The sequence below is a fragment of the Seriola lalandi genome, unplaced genomic scaffold, assembly GCF_002814215.2.
Source record: "Seriola lalandi dorsalis isolate HSWRI2012SDOR001 ecotype SW California unplaced genomic scaffold, Sedor1 jcf7180002054583, whole genome shotgun sequence".
Lineage (NCBI taxonomy): Eukaryota > Metazoa > Chordata > Actinopteri > Carangiformes > Carangidae > Seriola > Seriola lalandi.
Window position 1 is genome coordinate 483929 of NW_019525136.1, and position 18981 is coordinate 502909.

Genomic DNA, 18981 nt, shown 5'->3' on the forward strand with positions numbered 1-18981 from the left:
GGACCGACTACAGGGGAAAACCCAGATCTCCTCGAAGGTGGAACATGGACTGAAGCAAAAATACGGTTCTAGCCAGAACTACAAGCTGGACGAGTTATTATCCACTGACCTCTCCAGAGCAATGAAGCTAATGTAGCAAAAAAACAATAGACCATACTGCACCTTGCTGCAGTACAACTCAGTTCAGGTTAATGTTCTCCCCGTTCAGGTTAATGTTCTCCCCAGTTCAAGTTAATGTTCTCCCCAGTTCAGTTTAATGTTCTCCCCAGTTCAGTTTAATGTTCTCCCCAGTTCAGGTTAATGTTCTCCTCAGTTGTTAGCTTCACTGGACTGAAGCTAAAGCAAGAGAACCACGGCTGTAGAACACCTGACATTTAAGCTTTGGACCTGTTCCACATACCTTTATGTGTCAACCGATCAGCTGAGGCGTGAGAACATCACCCAGGTAAAGACACAGGTAGGAGAGTGTCAGTGCAGCTGTAGAGTGTGTGATGGGGGACTGAGGCGGGGTGTTGGGGCGTACCTTGGTGCTGCAGGTACAGCGGGGGCAGGGAGGTCTGGATGAGTCTGGCGGGTAGTCTGCTGCTCCTGCTGGACTGACAGAAGTACTGCTTCACCCAGTCAAACAGCCGGGGGTGGGTGTCACCGGGGCCGGTCGGCTGGTGGAAGTCGATGATGCGAGCACTAAAAAACACAAACAGCTCCAGCCTGATTACATGTAACTGACATGATTCCCAGTCCAGCTTCATACAGCTGTTAAGTCATCCAAAGTAAAGTGAGGAGAATGGAACTAAATCAAGAACAAACATACCTGACATGCACAAAATGTACAGAAACTAAGGGATCCTGGTTTCACTGCATTTGGCAATGTAGAGAGATGTTCTGGGAAGAGGTAAGAGTTATGATGGAAAAGATCATTTCAAAACAAATTGAACTGGACCCTAGACTCTTTCTGTTTGGTTTATATCCAGAGAAACATGACTATAGTAAAAGTGAACGAGCACTTATAGACTCAGTTTGCTTTATGCCAAAAAATGCATAGCACTGTTATGGAAAAACAAAAACACGACTCAGTGGATCAGACAGATGTTATAAAGCCTTCCATTACAAAGGATTTCCTACATATTAAAGGCTAAGCAGCATATATTTGATAATACATGGAGGCCCTTCGTTCATTTTGTTAAGGATTAAGATTTAACAGACGAGCAAGTGAGTGACTAATTACTGTGAACAATGCAGTTTCTGTGTTTATTTATCCAGTTATTTAATCAATTGTACTTTCTATCATTATAATTAATATACCCCAGTTTGTATAGATTGCCAATTGTTAAGATAAGAGGAGCATTTGTTTGTCTTTTATTTTTTTTATTCCTTCCTATGTTCAGAGTGAAAGTGCTGGAAGCTGTATTTCATGTTAAAATATAAGTAAAAATATTGTGGCAGAAATCAGTCAGCAGAATGAGACTGTGAGGTGTCGCAGTTCTAAAGGACAACTCATCAGTTTCACTTCAGACCACTTATTCAGAGCTCTGAGTTATCCTAGTGACCACAATTATACGGACATACGGTGACATTCTCTGGAACATAATGGTTGTGTTCATGTCTTTTCCGAGGAGCAGTTTAGGGCAAATAACCATCTAATCATGTGATGCTGAAGTCATGCTGCTGCTGCTGATGCTCTTCAGGGGAGAGCTGTTGAGTCATGTCATGTTGTTCATACAGAACATTAACAAAACTACAAAAGCAATGCTCATGTTTAAAAAAAAAACAAAAAAAACAACTTTAAATCAGCCACAGGAAGCCCACTGTGCATCGTACACACTCAGGCTACCAGCGGCTGTGGCAGTGTGTTCATTATCCTACAGAGCAGAGGTAAAGAGGTCATTTCACCCTGTAATAGACTGCACTTCTTCTACTTCTACTACTTGATATCATCAGGCTCAGAGAGAGGTCACATGACGTACACGACCTTTTGCTTTGGTGTAATTGTATATTTGTCCCATGCTCTGTTTCAATTAGATGCTGTGACTGATTCAGGATCCAATGACTGAATATTTGGGCTTACTAAATAAAGTAAATGAACCGTTTAATCAAACATACAGTGGGGTACATCTGATTTCCTCCAGCAGGAATAAATAAGTGATTGTCTTGCGTCTCTTTTCGTCTCTGAAGGAGAGAAGTTGTTGAAAGTCTGTGCTGCGTCCTGTATCTGCCAGTCTGAAGCGCCACACTTGCTTTCACACGTTTCCTCACAAATTCCGGAGGTTAAGTGTGTTTTATGTAAAAGTCGACTTGTCTTATCAGCACAGTGTGAAAAAACATGACACATTAGCAGAGAAAACAAAAGATTGCGCTGCTGACAAACTGAGCAGGCCCGCTGACGCAGACCGAAGCTCAGCTGCAACTAACTGTTATTCTCCTTTAAACACGGTACAAACCCACAGAGACTCAGGTGACAGTGACAGAAGACAGAGCAGCTGTAACTGCAATACATGCAGCTTTATTATCTTCAGGAATCGTGACGCAGCCTCGGGTTGTGCGCTACATTAATCGGAGTCTTGTGTTGCTCACCTGATTCCCAGAGAGGTGAGGAGGCTGTAGATCTCCGTTGCTCCGATCCAGGCTCGTGTTCCCTGCAGCCGCTGGTTGAAGTGGGACGCACCTTGTGGATCCAATCCTCCTCTCCAAGCCTCCTCGATCATACCCTGCACCCGGGGGATACTGGGCACGGCCTTCTCTGGAGGAGGAGGAGGAGGAGAGCGTCAGTGTGTCCGGGCGCAGACATGGAGGCAACAGAGCAACAGCCTTTACTCATTCTCAATTGTTATCTAAGTGTGATCCACTGTTTTTAAAAAAAATCCACCCTAAAATACTTTGTTTTGGACACTGCTGTACCATGTCTTTTTAATGGTGAATTTCTACTATTTGTATTATTTCTGTTGTTCTACATGGTGAACGTGTCCACTGCGGGGGATGTGTGTCCTGTTGAGAAACAGCGGAGCCTTAAGTTCTCAGTCTTGTTGTCACCAGGAGGAAAACCACAGAGGACCGGGAACAGATACTCATCTCTACAACAACAATAGTGTCACTGGACCAGAACGCAGAACAAGGACAAGACATGACGTGCTCTGAGTGCAGAGCGTGGCTGTCATCACAGACACACCCCTAGCATAACGAGCTGCCGGTCACTTATCTAACCAGCTATATTTATACTGTAGACCCACATGTTTTCACTGCCACTTCTCTGTTGTCAAAACTTAAACCAAAGTTCACACTAAACTAACTACAATCAATTCTCTGCCTCCTCCACTCAGACTAGTTTCAGATTACTTCCCTGTTTATTCAGAGTTATGTACAATATGAACCATTTGTGTGAAATTTTGTCATAATTGCTGTGACGTCTTGAGTAATGGCTAAAAAGTGTTTTGTAGTAGTTTGTCCTTGAGTCCAAGTGAATGTTTGTGCCAAATTTGAAGAAGTTTTATCAAGGTGGGGACGGATGGACGGACAACCTGAAAACAATATGCCTCTGGCCCTGGCGTTCGCTAACTCACCTTGTCTTAATAAACTCAGTGTAATGTACATGTCCAGAGGTCTGACTCCATCAGTACATTATCATTACTCCAGTGTTTTCTTCCTCGTCAGTAACCAGCCTGCATGTGCTGGTGCTGGTATTAGTAGACTAGTATTTGATTTCTGACTTTAAGTTATATCGAGGTGTCTCATGTTATTCTACCAGACGCCTGCAAACTGATCAGCGAGTGCTATCTATGATTCCAATTGAAATAAAAAATAAAAAAGGCAAAAAGACTCTTCACGGGGTCATAAACACTGAACCTCTCCAGTAGACGGTATAAGAGACTGTTCACACCCTGACCTCCACCTGTCTGACCTGCTGCCCTCTGACAGGTGCTACAGGTCATTTAAACCTGACCACTAGACTGATGAACAGTTTCCTTCCTGAAGCTGTTTCCATAAGAACCTGTGAAGAAGTACACATACACTCGAGCAATAATCACTGAGACACTTCATATTAATCTATTTATATTAGGATTAATGTGTGTGACTTGTAATTTTGTTGTAGTTTGCACAGTACAATAAGGCTATTCTATTCTATAATATAATATAATATAATATAATATAATGTAACATACAGCCATGAATATTGATAAATATCTTTCAGTCTGCACTGGGACCACTCCTCAGACTTGTGTGCTGGCAGTAAAGAGCTGACCTCAGGTCAGATATTACAGTGTGCTGGTGCACCTTGCAGGCAGGTCAGATACATGTCGATCCTGTGCAGGCAGGAGACGAGCATCTGGAAGTTTCTGTACCCGCAGCCCCAGCCTTTATCCCCCGCCGAGGAGCAGTAGTGGTCGGTGTCGGCGCTCAGCCACACGTGAGCGACGTCTCTGCATTCAGTCTGGTAGTATTCATACAACGCTGTGACCACGCCTACACAGACAGGTGAGGAGAGCGCAGGTTAGACAAAGTGACCTCAGCAGCAGCAGCAGCTCAGCAGAGAGACTGACTCACACAGAGAGAGAGAGAGAGAGAGAGAGAGAGAGAGAGAGAGAGAGAGAGAGAGAGAGAGAGAAGATGCTGACAGTGTACACATCAGTCAATCACACACTCTGTTTTCAATGGATCATTTACGTCTTTGATTTTGTGACATCTGTATCTTAAAGCACATAATTATGTGACATGAAGACATAATTACAAGGTACAAAGGCGATAATTAGCAGCTAATGCTACAGGTTACGTGCTACACGCACTACCACTGACACCAGTCTTAGATCAGTTTCAACAAAGGTCACTGACATGAAAACACAGACAGACATCTGCTGCATCTAACATGTGACCTTCAAAGTATGTGACAACGTTTTAACTGAATCTGACTCAACTAAAATTTAGACAAAAAATTTAATTAAAGGGAGATGAATTTCCTTTTCAAAACTAAAATTAAAACCCTTTTAAACTACAGTTTGAACTTAAAGTTAAGCTTTGGTCTAATTTTATATTCAAAAAGAATCGGTCTACTTTATCTCTTCATGTTGAAGATGAAGTTCATCAACATGTTGCTCTGTTTCCATTAGATGCTGTGACTGATTCAGGCTCCAATGACTGAATATTAGGCCTTACTAAATAAAGAATTAAAACCCTTTTAAAAACTGTATTTTCCCTAAAAGTTGAGCTTTAAATGATGATTAAAATAAGTGCAGAACTACAATTCACCTTTGTCCAACATTACACAGATCAGATTCAGTCAGTTGTTGTTTAGTGAGTTGATCATTGTCTCAGTATTTCCCACAGTCCCAGACCAGATGATTCAGATGTGAAGTCAATTTAATGTTGAGATGAGATTTAACCATTTTGTTACCAAATCAATCAAATGTTTGTCGTCTTTCATCTAAACTCTAAAGAGCACGAGCACGAGCACATCTCCTCTCAGACAGCAGGGAATTAAAAACTGCACTGATAAGCTGAGATGACAAGATTGACGCCTGGATGTTGAGAAAAGGGAGATATGGACATATATCTGAAGTAGCATGGCTAGAAACGTGACGACAGTCCCAGCAGTCCTCAGGTAGTGGATAAATCCGGTACAAATATCGCTTCTCTTTTTTGAGATTTATGTATTTTGTACGGTGGCCCGGAGAGGTCAGAGCACTGCAACTTAAGAAAACACGAGCAGATACACAAACGCACTGCAAATCCAAAAAAACATCTCCATCAATTTGACAACACTTGCGCTGCAATAACATCACAACACATGCAAATAAACAGAAGCTCTGCAAATTCAAACCTACAACATAAATGGAAGTGTTTCCAGCAGACAGGCATAGAGCTAACCGCAGCGGCCTGGGTTGGAGTCCAACCCGTGGCCCTTTGCTCCATATCCTTCTCTCTCTCTCTCTCTATATCTCTCTCAAAAAAATAAAAATATAAATTACTTAAAAAATAACTTAAAAAGAAAAAAGTGATGAACCTGTCTGGGACGCACTTGTTGTTCAATGCTTATAACTTCAAAAGTCAAAACTGGGTATTGAACAAGTCCCAGCCAGGTTCATCACTTTTATGTCCCCTGGAAACACGTCCGTTGTGTTGTCAAATTGATGATGTTTTTCTGAATTTGCGGTGCATTGCGCCCTCAGGGCCACCGTAGTTTTGTACATGGTGCCTGACATAAATAAAGTTAATAAATTAAATAAAATAGAGAGCGGAGATCATCACAATAACCTACAAGTGATGACAGTGTTTACACTGCTAAGACAACCACCAGGTGAACAGCATAAATACTTTGTTCTTATCACAAAGTCATCCACCAGCAATGTGAACCTGCTTGCATTTGGTCAACACGGTGTGGTGCCAAACATTTAAACCTCATACCGGGCATCCCTGCTGTTGTCATAGCAACTGGGAACTAGTGTGTCAACACCGTGGACTGACTGAAAGTGAAAGTGGAGGATGCGTTTCTCACACAGCGCTGAGTTTGTCTTATGATCCAGTCATTGATAAATAAAGTTAAACCTGACTCATCACCTCTGAAGAGGAATGTAAGAGAGAGGTCTGACAGGTGCAGTGAGGAGCTGTCACCTCAGCTCTGAGGAGATGTTGATTTTAAATGTTGGTTTAGCTCCAGGACAATGTTGGATCATCCTGAGCCGACAGTACATCTGTCAGATCACTGAAACAACCTGCTGCTCAGCAGAGGGTAAAGAAAAAGTTTTTAAAAGGTCCATTAAGTATAAAGGCAGATGTCCATGTGTTGTTTGATTATAGATCAGGTCTATGTTCTATATTAATACTGTGAAAGTATCAAAGCCTCAGTCCACAGAGAAATACACACAGGCTGTATTCAGAAACCGTTAAAACCAGCCGTCAGGACTTCTGGAACTTTGTGATGTCACAACAATCTTGCAGGATTTGGTTTCTCTTAGTAAACCCACTAATAAAAGCCAATTGACCCGTTTTCCACTGCCTTTCTGTTCAGAATATAAACACACACACAAGGAGTGATGTCATCACATGCACTTACAGAGCACACACACACAACGCAGGGGAGGAAGAGTGAGCTGCTAGCCATCGTGCAAACAGGTGAAACAGATCTGTTACATCTCATCCTCAGGTTGGTGCTCCTGTAAAAGTGTCGGAGCCTCCGTGTGAGACTCTTCGATCTGTGATTGTGTGTTTTTGCAGCTTATTTCAGGGCTGCAGCTTCACTCTCAGAGGAAGGTGTAGCCGCAGTGTTTCTGGTTTAACAGCACCGTGCTGGACAGGTGACAGGTGTGTTTACAGCGTCTGTGCTTCGAAAGACGTCACAGCAGGAAAAGGGGCAAAAATGAGCATGTTGTGTTTACATCACTGCCCCTCGGAGCCGCAGCCAATAAATACCCGCATCTACTTCAGAGTCATTTGACCCAGGTGTGAATGCTGATTCAATTTTCCATTGCAGACAAAAGCCTGATGTAAGAGAGTCTTAGCGTGTTTTTTGACTGGTGGAAAAGGGCTTCACTGAGGGTTTTACCTGAAATCTGCTGTATTTTTATTTGACCACTAAGAAAACAGTCAGCCAATCAGAAGAGAGGCTCAGAGGCTCCTCTCCTCCGATTGGCTCGCTGACCTGTTGTTCCTAGAGAAGAAGCCTGAGAGAGGAGATGTAAAACTACACTGAGATGGTTTTTGGTTCTTAAAACCACAAATACATCTTCTTATGGATCAACACTCCAGATAAAACACAGGAGAAGAGGAGAATATGGAGCTTTAAGGAGGGGAGGGGCCCCTGTGGGTCAGGGGTTAAAGCAGCAACCCTGGACTGAAAGTCCCTGGTCTGAGTCCAGCTGATGACCTTTGGTTCATCTCTCTACTGGAGCTGAAACATGAGCACTGTGAGTGGGCGACAGTCATTTGTGCTGAGGACACAAATGGGGTTAGTGAACAGCCTCCTTTTCAGGTTTCCTTCACAGTCAGCTGTCCTGCCTTCACATGATGTACCACAACAATACAACACGGACTGATGCTGCACCCACACTGACCTACTCTACACCTGTCCCTCTGCATGACTCACTCACTGAGCTCTTCATGTTCATCTGATTTACTGAGCTGACAGTAGTTTGTATAAGCAGCTGAACAAAGCATGTAATTAGGTGAAATAATACACACACACACACGCACACACACACACACAATGACAGAGATTATCTCCAGGAACATTTTGTGAGAGTTGAGGGAATGCTGAAAAACTGGTCCCGGATAAAGACCTGGACTGAAACAGGGAGTTGACACACTGCTGACGGCAGGAATATACAGTCAACAGTCCTGACAGACTGTTTCAATGAGGCAGGACCAGGCCTCCTGCTGCAGGGCACCAACTGTCAGTCTGAGGTCTGGAAACACACAGTCCATTCACAAAGTCTTCAGAATGTCCCCGTCTCACAGGGTCTTGCTGTTTCATGTTAAAATCATTCAAATTCATTTAAAGCGAAACTGAATTTTTTGCAAATGAATTAAAAAGGAAAAAGTGAAATATCCCATTGACATAAGTATAGAGACACTCGCATCCACCCACTGTGACTTCCTGATCGTCAGTATCTCACCTTCAGCTGCAGCGGGACAGACCAGGTGTCCCTTCCCTGCACCGTCTCCCTCACACTGCCAGAGTCACATGTACGATCTGATCCACTGTTTACAAAGACTCCTGCACACATCAGCTGGAAACCTGAGGTCAGACACCAGACTCTGTGCTGCTCCTCCATCAAAATAAGAATCACATGAGGACAAAGACTCGTTGTCACAGCAGCGTCAGTGAACTTCCTCTGTCACTCCAGAGTCTTAATGAGTTTTTGTGTGTGAATTGTTTTAAAAACTTGAATCTCTGGGATCATAACAGCTGGTGTGAACTAGCTACGTCCTTTTATTGTTGTCATCTTCATCTATTTGATTTTCTGTGAAGCACTTTGGATGAGCTGTGCTGTTATAGAATATTGTCTCATATAGTCTAAAGGTCCATGTGTAGTTTGATTATAGATCAGGTCTAGGTTCTATATTAATACTGTGAAAGTATCAAAGCCTCAGTCCACAGAGAAATGCACACAGCCTGTATTCAGAAACTGAGCCTTAAAACCAGGGAAAGCTCAGAGCCTCCTCTCTTCTGATTGGCTCACCGACCTGTCGTTACTAGAGCTCCAGAGAGAAGCCTGAGAGAGGAGATGTAAAACTACACTGAGATGGTTTTTGGTTCTTAAAACCACAAATATATCTTCTTATGGATCAACACTTCAGATAAAACACAGGAGAAGAGGAAAATATGGAGCTTTAAATGTTGGTCAGTGTTTTATTGTCACCTGATCCATGTAAGGCTTTCAGAGAGAGTTACCTACTGTAAGTTCCATCGTAAGAGATTAATGAGAGATGGGAAAAGAAAAGTATACCAGCAGCAGATTTATATTCACACACTTCACATGACTGAGCTGACTACACCTACAGCAACCTTAGACCAGTAGTCTGTCTGTGCTGCTTTTACACAGCAAACATACCCTGAGTTCTGGTTCTGTTGTCATCGACCCCCGAGGCCAGAGACTCCATCATCTCGGCCCTCTTGCAGTGAAACTCTGCGGGGCCCATGCGGCCCCCGGCCACAGCTCTCTCCATGGTCCTCTCCATCTGTCTGCGGTAGCCCCCTCTGCCGTCCAGACCGAACTGCCTCTGCACAGTCACATACCACACAGGTCAGGGTGATGACTGCAGTCTTGTGAAAGCATAAGACTGAGAGTTCACACACACACACACACACACGCAGACATGTGCTGCTGCACCACATACACTCACAGTGGAGACATCAGGAGACTGTTCAACCTCTCAACTGGGTCTCGAAACAGGGATCCCGCCATTGGCACGGCAACTCTTATTTTGAAATTTATGTACACCTCCACAGAATACTTCCTAATTTAACCATGTTTCATATAGTTTGGGGGAGTTGCCATATTTGATTCTTAAAATAAAATGATCAGCATATGATTAAAAAGACTTGCTTTCTCTGCTGCACTGCATTTAATTTTGTGTTGTAGTGTTTTGTTTTTTTTTTACATAAGACCTGTAGTCACTATTTATTCAAGTGTGTAGAAGTGGTCCATAAGCCCACAGGTTAGTTATCATTCAGAGAGCAGCTCAGAGGATCTATGACCTCAGTGTCTCTGCCCGTGGCTGTGTGAGAGTTATACTGGTTTGATTGATCGTATGGATGAACTGCTACCGCAGCTCAATAAACAAACACACAGACTGTACTGAGTCTGCTGTGCATCACACCTGTGCGTCACTATGACCACTTCAAAGGTTCTACATGAAACACTCAGGAAACCCTGAGTTATTGCGGAACTGCAGTCAGCATCATGTTGCTCTCACACTGCAGGTCATCATCTGGACATGTTACAGGCAGCACAGAATAAAGCAGGTTGCATTACTCTCTAGTCACTTTATGAGGATTATTAACTAAAACCCCACAAATACTTAGTATAATAGTAACTTATCATTCTTTGAAGATAGACATCATTATTTTACTCGGCAGCGTCATTTTCTGTTGCCACCATGTAGAACTAATTTAAAACCGAGAACGGTAAAACATCGAGCAATGGTGGCCTGGAACTCATTACCAAGTTTCTTGACATCAGAAAATAGTACAATATGTTTTTTAAAAAGTTAAAATTGTATTTGTTTACACAAGGAATATTCTAGAACTCTGTGGGCCTGATTTACTAAAAGTTTGCGTGTGTAAAAACGTGTGAAAACTTGATATCACCCAAATAACAGATGTTGAAGCTGATCTACCAACAGTGCACACTGAGGACTGCGTCTTTCAAATGTGCAACACAACACGCGCTGTCCATTCAGTACGTTTGCCTTAATGAATATGTGATATGGGGCGTTTCTGCCCTAGTGTGTAAAACACTGGGAGGAGAAAATGCAAATTAGTTAATTCAGCACACACATTGCGATTTACCGAGCCTGACAGTCGTTTGGTGCTAATCAGCCCAGCATTGCGCACACATGGCTGCTGGTATTGCGGCGAGGACGAGAACATGGGCACAATGAATGACTACGAAGAGAACCAGTTTTTCTCACTTGTGTTAACATTTTTGGAATGTAAGAAGGAAAAATAATTCAGACCACTGGATCTAATTTCATCCTGCTTTCCGTCCAAACTCTCCATGGCAGAAACCATTAGAACACGCAAAAACCCTCATTTAAATACTGCTGTTTGTGCGGCCTAACATTTGCACCTGTTGTCATTTACGCAATTATTCTTAGCTGCTCACCTGCAAAACGTACACCAATCAAACGTGCAATATGTTACAATAAACACGCCATTTTGTACTTAGTGATTTAGTCATCTGGGATCTTAGTAAATCAGGCTCCATGACTTTTATGTTTAAGTTTTCTGAAATGGAAATGATACAGGAGTTATTTCTTTCCATTATTATTATTTATCTTTTTTGTGACTTAGTGGATTGAATTGTGAAGTTTTCTTTTCTCCGTTATTAAGAAATGAAATTACTAAGTAGAGCTGTTGTATGTGTTAGATGGGTTTTGAGTTGGTGTTGGTTGTTGTGCGTCGTAGGGGTCGTGTGTTGCGTTCTTGTGAGTCTCACTGTGAGTGTGAATGATACGGATGTGTATTGATGTATCTGTTGTCATTGAAGAATTGTTTATGAATTTACGGGGACCCCAGGATGAGCAGCAACTGTTACAATACGGTGGCTAATGGGGATCTGACTATATAAAATAAATCTGGACATCAGACTAAACAGTGAGGTGACACACACACGACTAACCAGCATCATGTTGGTAAATGAAGTTACTAAAGTTACACTGTTAGTGTAGTTTGACTGTAAACTATATGTGTGGAGACAGTCAAACTATAATCCTGTATCATCAGACCTGACTGGAAGCTAGTTGTTTGTTGACTCTGCTTCTAACGTTGGAGCTGTAAGAAATTATGAATTTTATATTTATATCATAAATACATTTGCAAAGTTTGTAAAAACATGTTTTCACTGGGTCATTATAGATGATTCAGTTTAGACTGATCAGCAGAAATTAAAATGAAATCTACAAACACTACTCCGGAGAAGAGTGTGAAGACTCTGCTCTCTGCTCACAGGATTGGACTTGTGATTATTACATTTTCCCTGAAAAGTCAATGATGTGTGGAAATACTCCAGGCTGAACATGATAAATTGGTGGTTTTAATGTCAGTGGTTTAGAATAAAGCTGAGATGAACTCTGTGACTGTGTGATGACTGGAGCCGAGGCTGCTGGGAAAGAGTGACAGGTTTTCTATTGTTCTGGATCTTTACTCCGGCTCAGTGAAATAAAACACTGGCTGTGGATAAAGTGCTGACTTTAGGGTTCAGGTTACAGCGTATGACTGGATAAACAATAAAAGAAGGAGCCTCACTCCTCATACACAGAGCAACTCAAATGTTACTGTTGCTACAGTTTTACTCTCTTCACCAGCGCGAGTGTACTGTTTACTGTCATGGTCACTAACTCATTTAAAATCCAACACACATGCACCGCTGTCTAAACACACAGTAGGTGTTCTGTGGTGCAGAATCCAGACCTGCAGCTTCTTGAACTCCTCTGCCTCCAGCTGGGCCTCCTCCTGCCTCCTCCTCTGCTCCTCCTCCTGCTGCAGCTGCGTGGCCAGCTGCAGGTCTGAGCCCGGACTCCCTGCAGCAACACAGGTAAACCACAGGCTGAGTGGGCAACAGATCAGACAGAGACTGTGCAGAGGATTTTAACAGAGGGAGCTGAGTGAATGATGTAACATACACCCACCTGTTCCGTGGTCTAAGTGCAGTTCCACATGTTCCTGCAGAGAGAAGCTGTCACCGCAGACGACGGAGCACATGGGACACTCAAGTCTCTTCTCTCCTACAAAACACAGCGGAAACTCCATGTCAGCCTAGTCGTACATATTTTATATGAGGGTTGAGACAGATGAGCTAATGGTCTTTACCTTGGTCCAGTGTGATCTGAGAGAAGTGTGACTGAAACACGGAGAGCTCTGCACACTAACACTCACTGTCAGCGGGCGTCACTCACTGTTGGAGCTGTCTGCTGTTAGTTTCTCTTATACTCAGACAACAAGTCTTCAGAATGGATCAGTGGGAACAAAGAGGGACTACAAGAGTTACCAATTAGGGTCACATGTAGGTATATCCATTTGGATCTACTGTGTGAGATTCAGTCAGTTCAAAACAGACCCTGTGTGTGTGTGTGTGTGTGTGTGTGTGTGTGTGTGTGTGTCCAGGGTCATGCAGTCGTAGCTTGGACCCATAAAGTCTCCAGTCTTAAAGAGGATGAATCATAAAAGTGTTTAAAGCCTTTTTCAAATAAAAAATCTGAATAAATAATAGTAGATTGAAAACTTCACTGTGGTTGTTGATTGTTGTTACAAACATTTGAAAAAAACATTATCACATCATATATTAAACTAGGAGACAAAGCTGAGAGGATTCTTGACCATGGTGATGTCAGGACCACCACCATCATCATCGTCATCGTCAGTACAAGATATGGTGTAACATCTGAAACACTGAACACTCTCTATTGAAAGAACAACTGAACAAGCTCTCTGTCTGTCGACACTGTAGACTGGACTGTAATGCTAACATCATCACCATGACAAAGCTAGCATGCTGATGATTAGCAGGTATGATGTTTACCTTTGTCGCTATCTTAATTTAACATGCTAGCATGCTAACATTTGTTAATAAGCACTGGGTCTGATGGGAGAGTCATTCCTTCTGCAGGCAGAGAAAAATGTCAACTTTGACCTGAGGATGGCGCCAGAGAGAAAGTCAGTCAGAGTCACTACAGTTCATCCTGAGGGGAACATGAATGTGTGAACCACATCTCATCACAGATAACAAGACAAATGTCTTGTACAGAGGCAGAGATCAGCTGCCAGAACAAAGGGAAGAACAGGAGACACACCTGAGACATGGCTGGATGATGGTGATGTCATGGCAGGTGAACACGCCTCCAGCGTCGCCCCTGAACAAACAGCAGACATGAATAAAGATACATCATGTTCATATGTGTAGCTTAGGGCATCTTAACCTTTAGAAACAAAGAGCTCTTGTGTCTCCTCTGATCTCAGCTGACTGGGCTGGTATTTGTGGACTAGATGCTACAGATTAACTGCATGCATTACAGTAGGTGCGAGTGTCTGAAGTGTACATTCTGTACACGGCAGCATAGATGCAGATCTTAGAGGCAAAGCAGTTACCCTCAGCTGAGTGCTGCTCCTCTAGATGCAGCTCCACATGCTCCTGCAGGATGAAACAGCTGCTGCAGACCAGGGCACACATGGGGCAGGAGAACAGCTTCTCTGTAAAATACAGGACAGTTCAAGTCAACGCTGACTTTACAATATGAATCAAAGTTGGAAGAAGTTGAATCACCTTTTCTCGGTGAAGACAGACGCTTCTGCTTGGCTTTGTTATGCTCAGATTTAAATCCGTCATTGTCTTCCTCGCGTTGCCTGACAGACTCTGGCCTAGTTTCAGGACTCTGTGATGTCAAAGTCAAGGGGATGGGTCCAGTTCGACTGGGCGATGAACACCCACTTTCAGGTGTACCGTTCTGTTGAGGTCGCCCAGAGTCTGTTGTGGGGCCAGAGGCACAGGTGGGTATCGCTCCACCAGCTGGATCACAGCTGCCCCCAGCCAAGCAGGACTGAGAGGTTTGGGGCTCCTGGCTCTCAGTTAGACCCGTGTCTGTTACAGCAGAGCTGGGTGTGAAGTCGGCCACACCCTGCGCTGTGAGCTGCTGCTCTGGATGAGCAGAGCTGATGTGGAAACACAGTTCATCATAGGACACTCCAGACAGGGAGCAGAGTGGGCAGCGCATGTCGTTTTCCAGGTGGCTGAGAAGGAGATGTGTTTTCATGTCCTCCGCCAGCAGCACCTCCTCTCCACAGATGTCACAGGTCAGCATGGCTGCGGCCTGCAGACAAACACAGGTTTCTTTCCTACAAAATGGCTAAAATTATAGACAGAGTATCCACAGAGCTGTGTCCAAAGCACTGAGTATGGAAAGGTGCACTTTATTAAGGCACAGTTACTGTGCTGTTGATTATATCAGGAGGGCATGAAGCCCTGGTGTATTCTACTTAAGAATGACACTTAAGGTTTGAGAAGTAGGGTGTTGCACAAAATCTCATAAAAAGTTTCCTGAATTTACAGCAATGAAAGAGATTTTACAGCACTGAAATTCTACTGTTTCCATGGAGACCATTTGTTTTAGTGCTTGTGATACCCGTTATCACTTTTGTAAAGCGGGTAACATTACAGAAGCGCTCTGCTATCTCATCCTCCTGTTGCTTTGATGGGAACTTCACCACAGTGAACTTCAGTCGTAAGGTACTTTATGCAACGGTTTAATTGACTTTAAAGGAGCTTTTTGTACGTTTTCCTATTGCTACATAGCTTGTGTTAGCATTAACACCTGTTTACTTACCCATACTGACAAGAGTCTGAGCAATCGTTGCATTAACAAGAGTGCTGCTTCTTCAGGGCAGAATAGACACAACAGTGACTCGGTATCGGAAAGTGACGAGACAGGCTGGCTGGACCTAGCTGGTTAGCATGCTAACTTCAGTAGATGAAAGGAAGTGATAGAAATAAAAGGAAAACAAGAGTCAGGCTGACATTGGTGTTGCTCTCCACCACTGGAGACACCTCTTGGTGAGTAAAGGAATGAAGTTGCAACGTTTCTTCTAGACTGTTAAGTAAACAACTGTTAATGCTAACTTTAGATATGTAGCAATAGCAAAACTTACAAATAGCTCCTTTAAGTGATTACTGAAATTTAAGACTTAATGAGAAAATCTTAACCTAAGTGAACACTTTAAGGAAACCATGAGAAGACTGAAGGGTTTTGTGCAACTGTTTTTATTTTAAGGAAACCATAACTCAGACTTTAAGGAAAATCCTAACTTAAGGTGTTTTGTGCAATCAGCCTCTGGTGTATTTGTATTTTGGAGTCTCATTTGTTCTCGGGTAAGATGATATGGTGACACTGAGGAACAGAGGAGGATGCTGAGGTCTCTGGTCCTGATCAGTGCTGACCTCTACTGGTTGTTGTTTGGACCTGCATGTGGCTGGAGCTGGTGTGAACCTGCTGGGGTCAGCAACTGTTTGTCAGCTGAAAAGAAGCTGCTGATTCCACATGGGGGTGACTCATCTGACAAAATGGTTTATATTAATAAATCAAAAAAAGTGTACCAATCTGTAGTGAAAATAGTAATGTTTAGGTGACACTGCTGTAGCAGAGGTTGGTTGTCATCGTCAGCTGAACTAGACTTAGAAGGAAAATACGAAATTGTGTAAATGAATTTTAATTTCTAATAAAATATAACAAACATTTGACAAAACATCAAAAGTGCTTAATTATGGCTTCCAAGAGAGAGGCAATTTTTAGTACTTTTCAGTTACAGAGGTTGTTAAGGGATCAGCTGGAAACGATCCCTCATCATTATGAGCAGATACAAACTTGTATTTGAATTAGAAAGTTCTCATTCATTTGTTAAAGTAACAAAATATTATTGAATGCATATCTGACCAGACTTTATTGGAGCTGTTTAGGAACAAAGGAGTACCTAGAGATAACAGATTAAAGACCAACACAAGTGTCTTAGTCAAGTGTTGTTCTACCACGTGTCTCCAGAACAGCTTCACTTCTCCTTGTAATTGATTCCCCAAGTCTCTGGAACCAAGTTTTCTACTTAAGTATAACACTTAAGTTGAAATTTCTCCTTAACTGAGGGAGTTACTTAAGGTTGTTGCACAGAATCACTTAAACAGTTTCTTTTGTTAAGGAAAACATTAAGGTATTTGCAGCAATGAAAGAGATTTTGCAACAGTAAAATATCTTACCTATATTGTCTCACAAAAATTAATTCCTCATTGCTGAAGGTGTTCATCGGGTTCTTCCGACTCAGCCAATAAGATACAATCAGAGGTACCTTAAGTTTTTTTTCCTCGGTTTGGTTGCTATGGTCTCCTGTGCAACGGCTTAACTGGCTTCAAGTGATTCCTAAATTCCTATAAGGCCAGGATAAGGTGAAAAACTTAAATACTTAACATTTTAAGGAAACCTTAAGTAGAAGACTTAAGGGTGTTTTGTGCAAACGTTTTTATTTTAAGGGAACCTTAACTCAGACTGTGAGGAAAATATTAACTTAAGATGTTTTGTTCAACTGGCCCCATAACTCTACTGGAGGACGAACACCATTCTTCATAAACATAATACCTCATTTGTTTTCATGATGGTAGTGGACAGCAGTGTCTGACAGGTTGCTCCAACATCTCCCATAATTCAATTGGACTAAGATCACTGTGACTGGAGTAATGGAGTCTCAACGATTCATGCAACGTTACCTAACCACTGGTATGTCTCACAGCGACTCACACTCAGGTCTTTATCTAAATCATACGCTGAAAATCTACTCACGGTCAAAGCAGTGCACTCAGTTCAGACAGGAGACAAGACTCAGTTCGTTTTACTTTCCTTTCTTCTGTTTCGAAACTAGCACGATTTCTTCTTCTTCTTCCTCTTCTTACTCCTCTTCTTCTTCTTCTCTGAGTTTTATTGGCAAACGACGAATTGGTGCCTTACCGCCACCAACTGGCCTGTGGTGTGAATCACTCTAATTTATACAATATTAAAAAATAAAAATAAAACTTATATCTTCTCAATCAAATCAGTCACTGTAAGATCCTTAAACAGGATTGTAGAAAATACATTACTTTATGTTTCTTGGCTTTTGAAGCAGAAATAAATCAAAATATCAAAATAAATCTGGCCCATACTTGGGCCACTTGCTTGTTTTCCTCTGGCTCAGTATACCCCCGGTTCCCTAGCCCGAATCAGACAGCCTGAAACGGATAGCATTATTGTCAGATGCTACTTGCACATCTGGACTAATTCTGGCACACAAACAGAAAATCTTCCGTGAGTCAGCCAGTATATGGGCCAGACTCAGGCCAAGGACCCAGGCATATGTAGGGCCACAAGTTTCATTTTGCTACCCACCTTATATTTCTAACAGTGTTTTATAACATGCTCTACTGTTTGTTCTTGCCCACAGCCACATAGGCCTGTACTATGTTAACCTAGTTTGAAAAGTGGACTGTTGTGTCCAGTGTGTCTCAGTCTTGACTTGATGGTCTTGTCTCTCCTGTCCCTCCTTGCTTGCCACCTTTCCTTCAGTCTCGGCTTCATAATGAACTTAATTTCTGTCCTGCTGATGATAAGTCACTGTGATTATGTTTTGTGGCCTCCTTTGCAACCTCACGTACTATTTAATTTACTTTGATGTCAATATGTGCTAGTATCCATGAGAATATTACCACAAAGACGCATCATTTGAGTCCTCTTTTTTGTGGTCTGCTGTCAGTGACTGAACTGTAAACTGGTCAGTTCTGAGCTTGAGTCTGAACAAATGATTGTTCTCTATGGTCTTGTCTCCCCTGTCCACTGAACTGCCAACAATACTGCAGACATCTCCTCTGTTTACAAGCTTTGGTTTCTAAAACTTCAGACTCATGACGCATTATGGTGCCACTGAGAGGCTAGTTAATTATAGGTGTAAACAGGGCTTCATAGCATTTGGTAGCTGACAGTTGACAGTTGGTGCTGTTACCAGATAGCTTGCTAGCCAGCTAGCTTCTTCCACATGTTTGTTTACAGGGTTTAGTTTATCAGATTGAATTGAAACGTGTCAACTTTATTCCCAGATTAATTCAATTCAATTCAGTATAAAACTTGTCACTAAACTTGATCTAATCTGATGAAGTGATTTGCAGCAGTAGGAGCTCATGTTTTGCTGCCTCTTCTCTCTGGTTGCTATGGTCAGATAACTCAAATCACAGGGTTCATCAGCTCAGAGTTCATGGTCCGGCTTATAGCTGC

The 18981-nt window shown here is 42.5% G+C and overlaps 1 protein-coding gene across 4 annotated transcripts in view; it reads right to left on the bottom strand.

The window, feature by feature from the left end:
* Positions 1–17641, bottom strand: part of zup1 (zinc finger containing ubiquitin peptidase 1) — a 21280-nt gene extending 3639 nt beyond the window's left edge. The window contains exons 1-11 of one of the 4 annotated variants that reach the window (XM_087177205.1): positions 17521–17625; positions 16944–17111; positions 14469–15012; positions 14294–14395; positions 13999–14058; positions 12838–12933; positions 12620–12729; positions 9537–9705; positions 4267–4455; positions 2572–2737; positions 524–684 (exon numbers count right to left, since the gene is read on the bottom strand). In XM_087177205.1, coding sequence (XP_087033331.1) covers positions 524–684; positions 2572–2737; positions 4267–4455; positions 9537–9705; positions 12620–12729; positions 12838–12933; positions 13999–14058; positions 14294–14395; positions 14469–15003 — 1588 coding nt within the window. In that variant the 5' untranslated portion in view covers positions 15004–15012; positions 16944–17111; positions 17521–17625. The other 3 variants (XM_087177206.1, XM_023418668.2, XM_023418666.2) reach the window with 3 other exon arrangements.
* Between the last annotated feature and the right edge of the window lie 1340 nt (positions 17642–18981).